This window comes from Strigops habroptila, chromosome 6 (assembly GCF_004027225.2).
Source record: "Strigops habroptila isolate Jane chromosome 6, bStrHab1.2.pri, whole genome shotgun sequence".
NCBI lineage: Eukaryota > Metazoa > Chordata > Aves > Psittaciformes > Psittacidae > Strigops > Strigops habroptila.
In genome coordinates this window covers 20,097,121-20,113,507 of record NC_044282.2, presented here as the reverse complement: position 1 = coordinate 20,113,507, position 16,387 = coordinate 20,097,121, and the positions used below count along the sequence as shown (strand labels likewise).

The following is a 16,387-nucleotide window of genomic DNA, read 5'->3' as shown; positions in this document are numbered from 1 at the left end:
ATTCTTTATTTCATTGTTTTTCTTGCACCTGAACAATAGCCAGTGTCTTTATTTACTTTCCTTCCCCTCCATATTCCCATTTCTATTTTGAAATCTAGATGTAGACACTGCCCTCCCTCAGCAGTCAGGTATGATATTTTCAATGAGATCTCCATCTTGTCCTCTCGCCTGCGTGAAATTTGTTATTGTGCAACGAGATGTCGCTACTTCTGCTATGTATGAATCTGCTGTGTGGAGAGATGCAAGCTGCCTATTTTGGATGCATGGTTTTATTGAGAGTCTTGGTAGGACAAGACTAAACTGGAGGAAAAAAAGCAGCATTGAAGCATAATGCATAGGCTTAGTGAGGCTGTTATGTTCTTTATTTCTGAAGAGAGATTTGGGCAGAGAAAGTGGTTGTGATTTTCTGGGAACAGAGATGCAGAAGAAAGTTGTACTTGACTTGTAGAGTCCCAGATTGAAATAACATTGGTGCAGTATGGAGGTCATTACAAGATCTGAGTACAAGACATATTGTTAACATATTTAATTGCAGGATGGCATAATCGCTGTGGAGAATCCTTTCTACAGAGCTTGTTTCTTTTGTCTAGATGGAATCCTCTGTAGGAATTATTTACACAGAGACCCATTTAGGACAAGGAATACAATTGCTTTCCAGAGAAGTTCCTTTAGTATAGAAGTTCCCTTCACACACTTTATGAAAGTGGCTTAACCTCTTGGTGCTACCAGTGTGTGACATTAATTACAAACATGGCTAGTTCATTCCTGAGTTTTTGCAAACCACTTCAGAAAAATGGGCATCAAAATTTCAGTGGATGTAAATCTTGGTGTAGCCTGCTGAAGTGCAGTGAGCTCAGAGGAGACATGTCATTTCATAAGATATGCATTTAAAGGACAGGTGGGAATCAAACATAACCGAGAGACTAGGCATAGTGTGTAAGCAGAAATAGCGTGACCGTTCTCAGCAGCAGCCCTGCTCACCTTTTTGTAGCTCACGTGTCTGTCTGGTCATGCAAACCTTTTGTCAGGAAATAGTGCTTCTCATAAAATAGCTTGGAAGAGAGAATCTTGAACACTTAATGGTTCGTCTGTCTTACAAAATAGCATGGGCTATTAAGCCTTAGTATGTAAGTACCCATCCCATGATAGTGGCGTACCTGCACGGGGATAGCAGAAGTGACACAGGACCAATGAAAGACTTGCTGTCTTCTGGAGTGGCAACCAAAATATCTTTGGTGATTTTAAAATGCATTAGATGCAGCGAAGCAGTCAAATTGCTTACCCGTGACAAAATAGGTAATAAGGGCTCAATTTGGTTACCAGACTGTAGATACCCAGTGCTATTTATTCCAGAAGCCTTAGGTTGCTTGAGGCACCCACAGGGAGTGACAGATACAATAGATCAGGTTTCACATCTGATAGTCCCGTGCAGATGGCACATGTTCTTCAGGAGCTGAATGTAGAGGCCAGGTGAGATACTGAGTATTAAATGGCACTAGATAACTTCATGTAAGCAACTAACTCGGGGCCAAAGGCGTGTGGTTTAGGTAGAAGAAAGGGTACCTAAAACTAAAAGTTTATATAAAAATCACTTACACAAATTTACCATTTCATATGAGGTATAAAGCATGCTTGAATGGATGGAGTTCAGACTTTTTTATGGAGAACTTTAAGATGTGGAAAAAATATACATGGTTTGCTTGTATTACCTACCTTTTTTCTGCTTCAGTACTTATTACATTGGCTTGAGTAGTGTCCATGCCACATCACAGAGAGATGAGCTTAAAAAATTCCTTCTGTGATAGTTTACTGCCACTAGTATAGATGACTGTCTCTGAACAGAGGAGACTGTAGTGCGTACAGATAGTGGAAGGGTCTAAAGGGAAGTCTATCTTAAACAGGAGGGGTGGAGGCAAGACAAGAGAGCAATGTTTTAAGAACCAGCTGTAGTAAATAAAAGTCTTCACAGAGAAGCAATGCCTGTTGGATCGCTTCATTAAACTGTCTTAAAAGTATCACAGCCTCTTTTTCTTGAGTGAGGGAGGAATTTGGATTCAGACTGTGATGTGTGTGAGCAGATGCACACAAGATACCTTCTAAGTATCCCCCAGAACTAGAAAATTTGAATTACAGAATTTACCTTTCTTTAAATGCAGCCTATTCAGTGAATATTTAAGTCTTATAGGATGGAGGTAGATGTGACACTTCCTGAAGTTTCCTTCCTGATGGTCTCTAGAAGCAAATGAATGATGAGGAAGAGGAATTTTGGGTCAGTAGCATAAACCCCTGAATTCATCTGGGTGAAATTAGTGCCTTCAAAGATTCAATTTACAACAAAAGAGAAAGATGTGATGTGTGGTAGTGAAGATGGCTTCACAGTGCCACTATGATAATTTCAGTTCTTGGACTAGAACCAAAATCTTCAGGTTGTGAAAAGCAGATTGGGTTGTATGAGCTCCTTAGGAAGAGCTGGGAGATGGTTGTACAGACCCAAACCTCCTTTAGCTCCTGCTGAGTACTGCTGTGATGCCATTCAATACCAGATTAGGACAGGGCAAGATGGAAAGGGTGCAGTCTCATAGGCAGACTTAAATACATCTTGGCACACAAGATATGTGTGGGTTTTGTTGCTCTTTCCAAGTTTTGGAAGAAGTATTGTACCTGAGCAGGCACTAACTGCAGCTGTTCCCAGAAGGTGTGGGGGAAAGTAAAATAAAAACCTGCTTGCAAACTGGAATGAGAAACCTCACATGAAAAATTGCTGTATGTGTTGTTAATTTGCTTGATTTCCCATAATGATGGTAATTATATCACTGAAGTAATTATCTCTATTTTGTTTTTATCCTGTGTTTGATTTTATACTTTCATTAGACAGCTATTCGCACTTAAAGAATATCCCACCATTAAACATGACTGGATTGAACACATTGATTGTTCCTTCTAAGCAGCTGTTTCAAATGTATCAGAATTCCTTCTCTCAGATTTTTCAGATAAATACTGATTCTAGTCAATTTGCTTAAATTCATTCTATATTACTTCAGACTTTGTCTTCATAAATCCAATAGTTATGTAAAAAAAACCAAACCAGTTTCAAATATGTTATTTAAAAATTTCACTAAGCTGTATCTAAACCAAATTAACATGCTAGGAAATGAAATACATTATTCCCAACCCAAAGTACAAATGGTACAAGTGACATTACAGAGACTTTTTAACTGATTAATACAGAATACTGAAGCTATTGTCTGCTACTCTGCAGTTGGATTATATTGTGATGTGCATTTACAAAGCAATAAGAGCGAGCGTCACTATGTTGGTATGTTGATTGTGGCATAGCTTGTTCCTAATCAATTAAAATTGTTGCGGGACAACATATTGCTTCAGCCAAGAATTTTCCCAAAGAAAGGACTTAATTTCTGTGAAAATTTGCTCTCAGATTAAACAGTTCTCTTAAAAATGGGCGTAGGACTAAGTAAATGTGTGTATAATCAAACTTTTACCTACCAGTTTGAAGAAAAAAAGACTGCTTGCTGTGTGACATGCCACCACATTACATTTAGTCTAGACAGCAAAGGTGGCAGTTGTACCATCTAGCAGGCTGTAAATATAGTGACAACCTTTTCTTTTATTGCATATATTTACAGGCAATAAAGTCAACCTCTAGTAATGAAATATATATTTTTTAACATCATCAGCTGATGTGAAGATCTCTGAAAATGCTCAACTACAGAATTATTTTAAAAACTCTTCTCACAATTTAGAGGTGCCAGACACATATGGAAGAAATTAATGTTTAACTACTGACCCTTTGACATCAGCCAGCCTTCTCTTTGCTACAGTGTAGCATTGCCAGCAGGGCAAGGAAGGTGATCAGTGCTGGTGAGGCCAAACCTGGAGCACTGTGTCCACTTTGGGGCTCCCCCACACAAGAGAGACACAGACATACTGGAAAGTCCAACAAAGGGCCACAAAGAGGGTCACATGAGGAAAAGCTGAGAGATGTTACTTTTCAGCCTGGAGAAGTGAAGGCTCAGGAGGGATATCATCAATGTGTACAAACATCTGAAGGGAAGATGTTAACAAGGACAGAGCCAGGCTCTTCTCAGTGATGTCTGGTGACAGGATCAGAGGCGATGGGCTGTATTCTTTCATCTGGTGAAACACAATGGACAGGATAGCAAAATAATCCCTTGGCGAGATAATGCTTATGAGCTAAAGGCAAAACCGAACAAGTTCAAATATTAATATTCAGTTTAAGGTCTACTCTATCTGAATGAAGATACATGATGTTTTTGCAGTACACTGCCTCCAAGTATTTGCTTAGCACCTTGAATCCCCTTAAGGCTGAGACAAGGACTGACTGCAGGATGTGTAGATCAGCATTCTCACTGCTGTATTGTGCAGAAGATAAATGATGCTACCTTCTCCCTTCAGATTTGGGTCTTGCAGATGGAGGTGTGCTCTCACGGTACTATTATCAAGCTGGACATCTTTTAGACAACTGCCTATCGTCTGGCAGAACTCTTCCTTGCTCATCAAGCTGCCTCAGTGATGTAATGTAAACTCCATTTCTGGAGCCTCGCTCTCCCTTATTTAAAGAATGTCCACTTTAGGACTGAACCCTAGAACAGGACACCTGATTTTATATGCCTTAGTCCTTCAAATTTCAGGGAAAATATGTATGATGTGTGCATATATATGTGTACATGCCTGTAAAAGGTGAACTTTGATTATAATCCATATAAATTGCATCATTGCTATACCAGAAATACGTTATACTATTTACCATGCCGTTAGAACCAGATTTACTGCACCTATAATTAATATAAATTCATAAAATTTTTCATTTAGATTATCACCTTCAAAATGTAGTATGTGTAAGAGGAGGATTTTGTTACTATATATCTCATGTTTTACACTGAAAAATCTAATGCAAAACATTCTTATGGACATATTTTTATTAAACATGAAATATAACATATCTGTTTGTTTTCTGCAGTTCTTAGATCAAATTTTGTATTTTTTACCTATAAATTAAAAAATTTGTCTATTTCATAGAATCATAGAATCGTAAGGGTTGGAAAGGACCTTAAGATCATCTAGTTCCAACCCCCCTGCCATGGGCAGGGACACCTTGCCCTAAACCACGTGGCTCAAGGCTCTGTCCAACCTGGCCTTGAACACCGCCAGGGATGGCGCATCCACAACCTCCCTGGGCAACCCATTCCAGTGCTTCACCACCCTCACTGTAAAGAACTTCTTCCTTATATCTAGTCTAAACTTCCCCTGTTTAAGTTTGAACCCATTAGCCCTTGTCCTACCACTACAGTCCCTAAGGAAGAGTCCCTCCCCAGCATCCTTGTAGACCCCCTTCAGATACTGGAAGGCTGCTATGAGGTCACCACGCAGCCTTCTCTTCTCCAGGCTGAACAGCCCCAACTCTCTCAGCCTGTCTTCATACGGGAGGTGCTCCAGCCCTCTTATCATCCTCGTGGCCCTCCTCTGGACTCGCTCCAACAGCTCCATGTCCTTTTCATGTTGAGGACACCAGAACCGTATGCAGTACTCCAAGTGAGGTCTCACGAGAGCAGAGTAGAGGGGCAGGATCACCTCCTTCGACCTGCTGGTCACGCTTCTTTTGATGCAGCCCAGGATACGGTTGGCTTTCTGGGCTGCGAGCTCACACTGCCGGCTCATGTTAAGCTTCTTGTCAACCAACACCTCCAAGTCCTTTTCTGCAGGGCTGCTCTGAATCTCTTCTCTGCCCAACCTGTAGCAGTGCCTGGGATTGCCCTGACCCAGGTGTAGGACCTTACACTTAGCTTGGTTAAACTTCATAAGGTTGGCATCAGCCCACCTCACAAGCGTGTCAAGGTCCCTCTGGATGGCATCCCTTCCCTCCAGCGTATCAACCGAACCACACAGCTTGGTGTCGTCGGCAAACTTGCTGAGGGTGCACTCAATCCCACTGTCCATGTCGCCGACAAAGATGTTGAACAGGACCGGTCCCAACACCGATCCCTGAGGGACACCACTCATTACAGGTTTCCAACTGGACATCGAGCCATTTACCACAACTCTTTGCGTGTGGCCATCGAGCCAGTTTTTTATCCACCGAGTGGTCCGTCCATCAAATTGATGTCTCTCCAATTTAGATACAAGGATGTGGTGCGGGACAGTGTCGAACGCTTTGCACAAGTCCAGGTAGATGACATCAACTGCTCTGCCCCTGTCCATCAGTTCCGTGGCTCCATCATAGAAGGCCACCAAATTGGTCAGGCAGGATCTCCCCTTAGTGAAGCCATGTTGGCTGTCACCAACCACCTCGTTTTTCATGTGCCTTAGCATGTTTTCCAGGAGAAACTGTTCCAAGATTTTGCCAGGCACAGAGGTGAGACTGACTGGTCTGTAGTTCCCCGGGTCTTCCACCTTCCCCTTCTTGAAAATGGGGGTTATATTACCCTTCTTCCAGTCATTGGGAACTTCACCTGACTGCCAGGATTTTTCGAATATGATGGACAGTGGCTTAGCAACTTCACTCGCCAGCTCCTTCAGGACCCATGGATGGATTTCATCAGGTCCCATGGACTTGTGCACGTTCAGGTTCTTAAGATGGTCTCGAACCTGATCCTCTCCTACAGTGGGCCTAAGGTCTTCGTTCTCACAGTCCCTGCATTTGCTTTCCAAGACTTGGGTTGTGTGGTCAGAGCATTTGCTGGTGAAGACTGAGGCAAAGAAATCATTAAGAACCTCAGCCTTCTCCAAATCCATGGTAGCCAGTTCTCCTGATAGCTTCTGGAGAGGGCCTACATTGTCCCTAGTCTGTCTTTTATTTGCTACGTATCTATAGAATCCTTTCCTGTTATCTTTTACATCCCCTGCCAAACTTAATTCTAGCTGGGCCTTAGCTTTCCTAACCTGGTCCCTAGCTTCTCGGGCAATGCACCTATATTCTTCCCAGGCCGCCTGTCCACGCTTCCACCTTCTATAAGCTTATTTTTTCCCTCTAAGTTTCCTCAGCAGCTCCTTGTCCATCCATGGAGGTCTCCTGGCCCTCCTGCTGCACTTTCTTCTAGTCGGGATGCAACACTCTTGAGCACGTAGCAGGTGATCCTTGAATACCGACCAGCAGTCTTGGGCCCCCCTGCCCTCTAGGACTGTATCCCATGAAACCTTACTAAGCAGGTTCCTGAAGAGGCCAAAGTCTGCTTTCTTGAAGTCCAGGGCAGTGAGCTTGCTGCACGCTCTTCTCACCGTCCTGAGGATCTCAAACTCAACCATCTCGTGATCAGTAGAGCCAAGGCTGCCCTGGAGCGTCACATTTCCAACCAGTCCCTCCCTGTTGGTGAGCACAAGGTCAAGCATGGCACCTCTCCTCGTCGGCTCCTCTACTGCTTGAAAGAGGAAGTTGTCTTCCACACAATTGAGGAACCTCCTGGATTGCTTGTGCCGGGCCGTACCGTCCCTCCAACAGATGTCAGGATAGTTGAAGTCCCCCATGAGGACCAGGGCCTGCGAGCGTGAGGCTGCTCCTATCTGTCTGTAGAGCGCTTCATCCACAGAGTCCTCTTGATCAGGTGGCCTGTAACAGATCCCCACCATAATGTCCCCTGTTGCTGTTTTCCCTTTGATCCTGACCCACAAACACTCTGTTACCTCATCACCCGTCCCCAGACAGAGTTCCATACTCTCTAGCCTATCACTGACATAGATAGCAACACCCCCTCCCCGTCTGCCTGGCCTGTCTTTTCTAAACAGCCTGTAACCTTCCATTCCGACACTCCAGTCATAGGAACCATCCCACCATGTTTCTGTGATACCAATGACATCATATCCCCGTAGCCTTGCACACATCTCTAATTCCTCTTGCTTGTTCCCCATACTACGGGCATTTGTATAGAGGCACCTTAGCCGAGCTCCAAATGCAGCCGACTCAATGGCTGGGGCAGCTGGAACATCTCTACATCGCTCCAAGCACTTATTACAGGTGCTGGCAACTGACCAGGAGTGTTGGGATGGATCAATGCTCCCCTCCCCCAACACATCTAGTTTAAAGCTTTCCTGACTTAAGCTACATTTCCTGATTTAAGCTACATTAATACATAGGCTACAGGACACTTTTCAAAATGAAGATTTTAGCCCTAAAATTTGCACAAATTACAATATCTTTTAGTCTTTTATTTTGATGTGTCAAAATTCAATCAACAATGTGACTTCTGAGAGAAGAAAGATGAAACGAGAAAAGACAAATCGTCATCAAGGAATAAGGCCACTGTGGCAACTCTGTGTTACCAGAGTCAGTACAGTAGTCGCTTTCAATTTCCTAGCGGTCTTGAGGTTTGAAGTTGGTTCCACTAAGGCAAATACATTTTTGGGTGTCCAGGATGACTGGATGTCTGACTGCAAGACCAGTTCTTTTGGATGGGCCTTTCAGATCACCTTACTTCAGAGTCAGGTGACTCAGAGCATCAGGCACCTCTGTTGTGACTTGTGCTGAAGTACTGGCTGGTATAATGTTCAGGTAAATATCGTACTGTTGGTCCATGCCCAGGTAACTGTCACTCATGAGATACAATGTGTAGATACACCTAAAATGTAAAAAGCAGAATCATTAGTTTGGAAATTAGGTCTTGTCTAATTGGAAAAGATAATCATTAACAGAACTTATTTTGTAAATTTGTCATACTTTCCAGGGGTTTCTGGAGTATAAAAAGCAACAGAAATAGTATTTCGATTTCGGACATATCCAGTTCTTTTCAGGGCGATGAGTTCTTTTTTATCGACTTCTCCTAATATCAAAAACCATCCTTCATCTTTAACTTTGGGGAATCGAGGAGCCACTGCTTTACTGTCCTGCTTTCCCTGTTAGGGAAAAGAAACAGCTTAGTAGAACTAGAAATCACCTCTCCACAATGCCATTTTTTGAATGAAGAACACCTCAAAGCCACATGGCTATGAATTGTTATGCAACAGTCTAATTTAGGCAGACTAAAATATTTATTTCCAGATAAAGTTTTTATTATTAAAAAAAACCCAACCAACCATAAAATCACAGTCCACAGAGAAAAAAAACAGAATAGGAGATACTATTCCACTTATTTTGTAAGCTGTTAAAACTCGAACGGAAATACTGCTCCCTTTTTGCAGTGTCATCTAATGTATTCCAAATGCTATTCTCTGCAGAAGGGTTAATTGTAAACCTAGTGTCTTTAAACAAAGCTAAACAGTATTGTTCAAGATTAATATAAAGATGAAAACCGCACTTGGAGTCTTTATTTGAGGTTGATATAGCAAAAGGGAAGATTATTTCAGTGATTCTTTAAGACAGTGACTTTACTGCTGCAAGCTGAAGATGTAATGATGCACGCTCTATCAGTATTCATTTGGTGTTCTGTAGATGGAAAGGTTTTACTGAAGGTTTATAGAGAAGAAAAAGCATCACCGAAGTAACGGAAAAGAAAAGAAAAGGAAACAGTTTGATCCAGCTGTTTCTTACAAAAGAGGGATCAAATTCTAGGAGAGGTTTGTAAAACAGGGATCACTGCATGAAATGCCCCTGTTTCCTTCTTTTCTGTGGCTTCTGGTTAGGAAGAGTCTCTGTCAGTAACTAGCACAGCAAATGGAATGACTTATGGAGGAGCTTTGATTCCTTTTCTTCCTACAAATGAGAAAGTCCCTCAAAGCTATGGTGAACCTGCTGTAGTCAGGACAAGAAGGGAAAGGGAAAGAATACTTTTCAAATGTAATTATTTAACTAATGTAAATTAACTTCAGGATTTACAGCAGAACATACATATCTCCGTTACTATTTTTATCAGAATGAAGTTATTGTAAGAGTCTCACAACTAACATCAAAACTGTTCTCTGCTTATATCTTGAACTCTTCTTTGTACCTTAACAAAAATGCTGGTAATTATCATTCTTAGTTGTTTGAAATGTTAGAGAAATTCATTAGCAATATTATAATCATGGTGGTCCATATGCCACTCATGGTATGCAAATGACAAAACCCCACATCTATAAGTCAGTGATAGCTACAATGATGGCAGCGTCCGATTTGAAGGCAGGAGGCATGGTCGTAACGGGTATGGGCAGTTACTGCTGCAAGGGGCAGAGCAGCTGGGAACCTGCTGCTGATGCTTCTGGCTGAGCATGTGCTGGGCCCGGTGAGGTGACCAGTCACAGAGGAAGTGAGATGTGCTTCAGCTTAGGCCAGGAAAAGAATTGCATGTAGAAGTTGTCCTAGGAGCTGTTCAAAAAAGCTTCACGTGTAAAATATGAAGAAAATATCCTCAGTAAAGGCCTGAGGATGTGTTACGAGTAGAAACACATTTATAGGCATGGGCCTGGTATGCAGTTTGGAAGTACATGGGAATGTAATAGGGAAGTTTATAAACTGGTTTGGGGAAGCAGGATATGCAAAGGTATGAGGCGGAGAGGGGCTGGCGAGTACTTAAATACTGCCTGTGAAGTTATCATCTCTACTGTCACTGCTTACAGAAATTACCCAAAGAAATGAACTTTATGAATTTCTGGTTTGTAAAAAAACCCAATTTTTTTCTTTGGATTGAATTGGCCTAGGATTTTACCTTAAGAGTCATTTCCTATCCTACTGCGACCTGAAAAACCACTTGCTTCATTACTAACTCAGAAAAGGCTTTGAAAGAGTTCATAATTTACATAAGACGTAAACCACAAACCCCCCTGTTATGCTGTATAAAGCATTATTGATAACATAAATGTGTTATTGGAAACTTGTGCTTTTGGGAAGGAAATGATAAATTCATACCTGATACCCCATCTGGGTTCTCTGCAAATTTATTTGGAGCACATACTCTTGATCAGCATGCAATTTGATCCATTTTTTGTCATCTCGTGTGTCTGTTGCCAAAGAAGGAACAGGCATTTCATTCTGTGGTTGAGCTGGGTCATCCCAGCAGCCCTTAATGCTCAGGCTGATGTTTAGAATTGGCAAACGGCACAGGAAATTCCAAGCCTGCGGAAAAACCAGATCCCTGAGGATTACAAGACAATCTAGACAATCATTGTCACTGTAACAATAACAATTCAATGTGCAGTCTATGTATTTATTCTACAGTAATAACATTTTATTATGATCTAGTTGAAGATGTCCCTGCTCATTGGAGGGGGGTTGGACTAGATGACCTTTGAAGGTCCCTTCCGACCCAAACTATTCTATGATTCTATGTATTAGAATATCATACAGAATTGTACAACTCTCAATCATAGGAATAAAATACTTTTTATTAACCTCTTCTACTTTCTTCTAAGCAGATAAACGTGAAACTCCTCTAGCACATTACACATGCCCCACTAGTATTACTGATGTCTGAACATGGGAAAAAATCCTTACCACTCCCAATTAAAGTAATTTTTTCCCTATAAGCCACTTAAAAACTAGTATAATTAAGTTTTAAATTAAACTTCCTTAACATAATCCATAAAGAACAAGTCACTGCAGTGCTAATTGGCAACAGGCAAACCTCGGAGAGTTCAGGGGATCAAGTCAGATAATTAACCAAAAGTTCAACCACATATCCAAAGTTATCCCTAGCATTTTTTTTTTTTTAAAGGTTTTCTTGCATTGCTCTTCACAAACTTTTCTTCTTACAGTCCTCCTGAGGAACCTTAAGTCTCTGTGAACAGGCCCTCAACTTTCTCTCATCCTTGTACAGAGAACTGTTGTTAAAGACTTACAACGTGTGTAGCTGAACATGATGCTCTCCTCAACCTTAAAGAGGCACCCTGAAAAAGCAGCCCTATGGATCTCTCATTTTGGTCTCCATCAGACAAGGAAAAGCAGCTCAAAGAAGATGTGACAAAAATGGAAGGGAGTAACGCAGGCTTTCATTTGCTAAAAAGAAAATCCGCATATTCCCTCAATGAAATTCTTTAGGAAGAAGAAATGGAAAAATGGGTTGTGAAACGAAGGCAGTGATTTGCGGCCTGAAAAAGACAGATGAGGCTGGCACTGGAAGAAAAAAACCCCAAAAGAATGAGAACCACCCTCTGCCCTGCCCTCCTTCCCCTTCATCCCCCAACCAAAACAGGAACCAGCACTTCACTCGTGTTTTCAAACAACACATATGAAAAGCTAGAGGGTGGGAAAGAGAAGAAGGAAAGAAGAATATTGATCTTAGTAAAGAGCCAGCAGATGCCAAAATGGGAACTTGTGGGAATGAGGAGAGTAGGCATAGTTGCATGGGCAATACTGCATAGAACAGAAATGTTTTATCTGGAAAAAGATTAAAGTATATTTTATTTTTCATGCATTGGTTTGACTATCTTGTGCTTCAACAAAATCTATTTTCATTTATATTGTGCTTGATGTCTCTGATTACTTGTTCTGTGCTGGAAGGCCTAGAGCCATAGTAAAAGCTCAGTTTGCTTTTTGGAGACATCGCTGCCACAATTCATACTGAAATAATGGTGTATGTTAATACACAATTAGGGATACAGCAGGCAGGGCCAGCAGACCTAAGACAGCCGTGCTGTAGGAAAAGGTGGTGCCATCCCTCTTTAGGACACCCTCCCCACCAGCTAGCTGTTCTCCTCCCACCCCTGATGCTTTGGCACTGCCATGCTGTGACTGTGCAGCTAGATGGATCAGCTTGCTATTCTGGTGACAGCAGACAGCATGAATTTAGATCAGCTTAAAGCTGATTGAGGAAGCATATTCTCTAATCCTGTGAGAACTCTGAAAAAGCATGAACTTCCAGTGCCACTGAAAGAAGTGGTCCAGCCTCCTTCCTTGCTGGCACAAGCATTCACGTAGCCACTTGACTATAGGCCATTTTGACTGTCAGAGAGAGGGCTGACATGATCCCTCCCCTTCTCATGCCCAGATGCTTGTTCTCACCTCCTTGCCTGAATCAGCCATAGCATTTGCGCAGCTCTGCAGTGAGCCAGGCCAGGAGAGGTGAAAATGGCACAGGGAGCACAGGACTGCCCATTTCATCTACAGCGCAGATTTACGTTGGATTAAAATGGCTGCGTTACCAGAGCCTCGCTGAACTAAATGAGAAATCTGATTTAGGCTAAACCTTAATTTCTCTCTCTCTCTCTTCCCTCTTCTGTGTGCTGCATGAGCAGCTGTGTCTGTTCAATGGTGAAAGTGGGGAGGGCCAGCTGTGAGCACCCAGGAGCTGCAGTGTAAGGCAGGGGATATCGATGAATGAATTGCACTGATGTTCTTAGCGAAGAAAGGATAGGAAAACTGTAACAGAAAATAAACAGCTAGAATGTTAAGGGAAAAGATACTCCTCTTTGTCCAAGCTCTTACAGGGAAAAAAAAGGCAGCACCTTGAAGAAGGAGAAAAAACACTGCAGACATTCTTAATTGATTATAGTTGTTGCCAGGATTTCGTTACAGTTAACACACAAAACACTACTAAAATCAGCTCCAGCACATCACACGGGATGAGACAACTTGAGTAGTTACACCTTAACTGGCAAATGATTTTATGTTTGATGTAAAGGCTTTTAAGATGAAGCTGACTTGAGGAACTATACAGACCTGCTGCTTGAGGCTCTCCGTGCACCAAAGCAGTATTCTCCTGTTGTGTTCAGTGGAGGCACATTAATACCTACCAACCCGGTGATCACCCCTTCAGTTACACTTTAGATATCATTTACCTGAAAAACTGGTATATACACTACCTCAGAGGACAAGGCCTGTTACAATTATGTTAGAACAAAGTTTAGTTTCAGCAGATGTCATAATGTATTCACTCCTTTAGTGGTGTTACCTGTTGCTCTGTTGAAGACTATGGCTTGGTCTGGTTTATACCATACAACCCCAATTATATCAACACCCAATTTGTCAACGGTTGTCATGTTCTCATGTAGCTTTTACAGGGCAAACAAAGCAAAGTAACTCTGAATAACTTTCTAAATAGGTAAAAAAGTAGTTGTAATATGTGAATTGGTCATTAACAGTTTGACTTGATTATCTTGAAGGTCTTTTCCAGCCTAACCAATTCTACAATTCTCCAGGCCTTGTGTATTTGAAAATTAAAGGCAAAGTTAGTACTGCTTGATCATTGCTATAGTATGGACAGCAGGCTGCCTTTTTATCATCATCCATAATGATGATTTTTCTACTGAGGAAAAAAGTCAAGTAGTAGCAGCTGAAAATGAAAATGAAGGTTATAGGAACATAGATACTTCCAGAGTAAAAGCAGCTAATACTACAGCATGGATAATAAATAATTTTATTCAGTCTTGAGGTTTCTTTTTTTTCTTTAAATAATACAAATACCAGCTTAGTATTTTACAAGGTGCCTAGTGCCTAATGCCTAAGTGACTTAGAAACAGATTTGTTAAAGAAATATGAGTCAGAATGAATCACTGAAACAAACATGGAGCTTAGGCCAAAGATCAGACTTACAGTCTAAACAGTTTTTGAATTTAGGCTGTCAGCTTTGAAGCCCTGCTGACTTTCAATCAGGTTTAGGGTTATAACTAACTTTTGGAAAATTAAACTCAGGCTCCAACATCACTTAGTAATTTCTTGACAATTTTACTGCCTTTTTTTTTTTTTTGTGTATAGGATGACACAAGCACATACTATCTCCTTTTACATATATCAACATGCCCAATGTGTGCATGTACATATATACTACACTTACATTTACCTACCAAACCCATAGATACAAATCATAATCACATGAGAAGTTCTTCATGAACCTTTGATAATGTCATTAGCATTTTTGCCAATAATCTGTCTCCCCAGGACTTAGACTAATATTCCAAATCCATGAGCAGCTTCAAGAGCTGCTGTTTAAAAATTAATTATCAATCTGATTAAAAGACATTTTCTTCTTTCCAAATGTGAAATTTCTTCCATTTTCTGTCTGCCTCAAATTTATGTAAAGCTCAAGCTGTTTTTTTCCAGTTTCATGCTAGTAACAGGTTTAAGGTATAGGTTCCATGTACTGTAAGAAGTAGAACTTTTGTTAGGAAAAGAATGGTTTTGGCAATTTAGTGGTGTACTTACCACTTTATTTGACTTTGTTCAGGTCTGGTGTCAGAACACTAGGCTTAAACTCCAGAATCTTATATTCTTTCTTTACAGAAAATGTATAATAAAGATGCATTCTTTACTGAATAATTTTTCTCTTTGTTGGCCCCTGCCTAAGTGCACATTGAAAGCCTTTATGTAGGAAAACACTCCACAGACAGACTCAACATGGATTTTAAATCTGTGCAAGGTATTACAATAGTTTTTTTTTTTTAATTCTTCCTTTCTTCTTAAAAAAAAAAAAAAAAAAAAAAAGCCTTAATATAAAATATTGGTATAAAGGTTTCACATTTGCAATGACCCGCATAATACAGTCATGGCTTTGCTATACCCAATATTGCCATTCCTAATTCATGGAAATGGAACTTTCTCCTTCTATGCTGCTAAGATACTATGTTTTCCCCTCTTACATGTATCTGTATTTACAAACACAGATATATAGAGGCATAGAGTCATTCACAGTTGGAACATACACACCACATACACACAAGCTATTTTTGAAGAAACGGCTAAGACATTTCAGTACCAGCCAAACATATTTATCTGAGGATTAATCTTCATCTATTGAATCAGACGAGAACACTGCCATGCATACAATTATTTAATTAGCAGCCAAATCCTCTGCCAGTCAGCAGCCGTTCCAGGCATACTGATGGGGCAGTAGATGCAAATCTCACAGTAGTACTGCTTTTTCTCATTACTACTGCAATTAGCACTTAAATTGATGCTTTAAACATACTAATTTCTGGAATAATTCAGGATTTGTATGTTACCTGGGATCGCCTCACTGCAGAGATGACAGCAGATTGCTACGCAAATTGAAGCACTTTTGAGCCAAATAACCATCATCATATCAGACAGAGACAATTTGCATTTGCTTTTAAAGATAACAGAATGGCAATTTATGCAAATAAATTAAGTAAGTTTACTTCTGAATTCTCCCCGAATTATAACAATGTTCTAATTTTTTATCACATCTAAAAGTTGGACTGCAATCAATATGTATTCTGTTCAAAATCTGTTGTTAAAGGAAGCCTTTTTTTGATGTTAATATATTTTCTTAATTCAAAATTTTGATGTTAATTTAGTTACAAATGCAGATGTCTGTTACAGACATTTAAGTACTTCTTCTTGTTTGCATACCAAAGAAAGGTTTAACTGAAGCTGAACAAACACTGGACATATTGCTGTCCTTTAAAATATTCAAATAAAAACCATTTGAAGTATAGCTTTTCAAGTTTTCATCTTTCGTACATTTATTTGAAATCAATAGGCTTAACTGTCTATGGAATATTGCTGTCCTTTGCTGGGAATGACTTGAAAATCAAACTGAAAATAAGACTA

General features: G+C 40.6%; 1 protein-coding gene across 5 annotated transcripts in view; it reads right to left on the bottom strand.

Moving 5' to 3' along the window:
* Window positions 1-8,147: 8,147 nt before the first annotated feature.
* ASCC3 (activating signal cointegrator 1 complex subunit 3) overlaps window positions 8,148-16,387 on the bottom strand; it is a 283,374-nt gene continuing 275,134 nt past the window's right edge. For 3 of the 5 annotated variants that reach the window (XM_030489984.1, XM_030489986.1, XM_030489985.1), the window contains 3 exons: window positions 10,790-10,996; window positions 8,687-8,862; window positions 8,158-8,588 (listed from right to left, as the gene is read on the bottom strand). In XM_030489984.1, coding sequence (XP_030345844.1) covers window positions 8,441-8,588; window positions 8,687-8,862; window positions 10,790-10,996 — 531 coding nt within the window. In that variant the 3' untranslated portion in view covers window positions 8,158-8,440. Of the gene's footprint in view, window positions 8,589-8,686; window positions 8,863-10,789; window positions 10,997-16,387 lie in introns of all 5 variants that reach the window. The other 2 variants (XR_003991912.1, XM_030489983.1) reach the window with 1 other exon arrangement.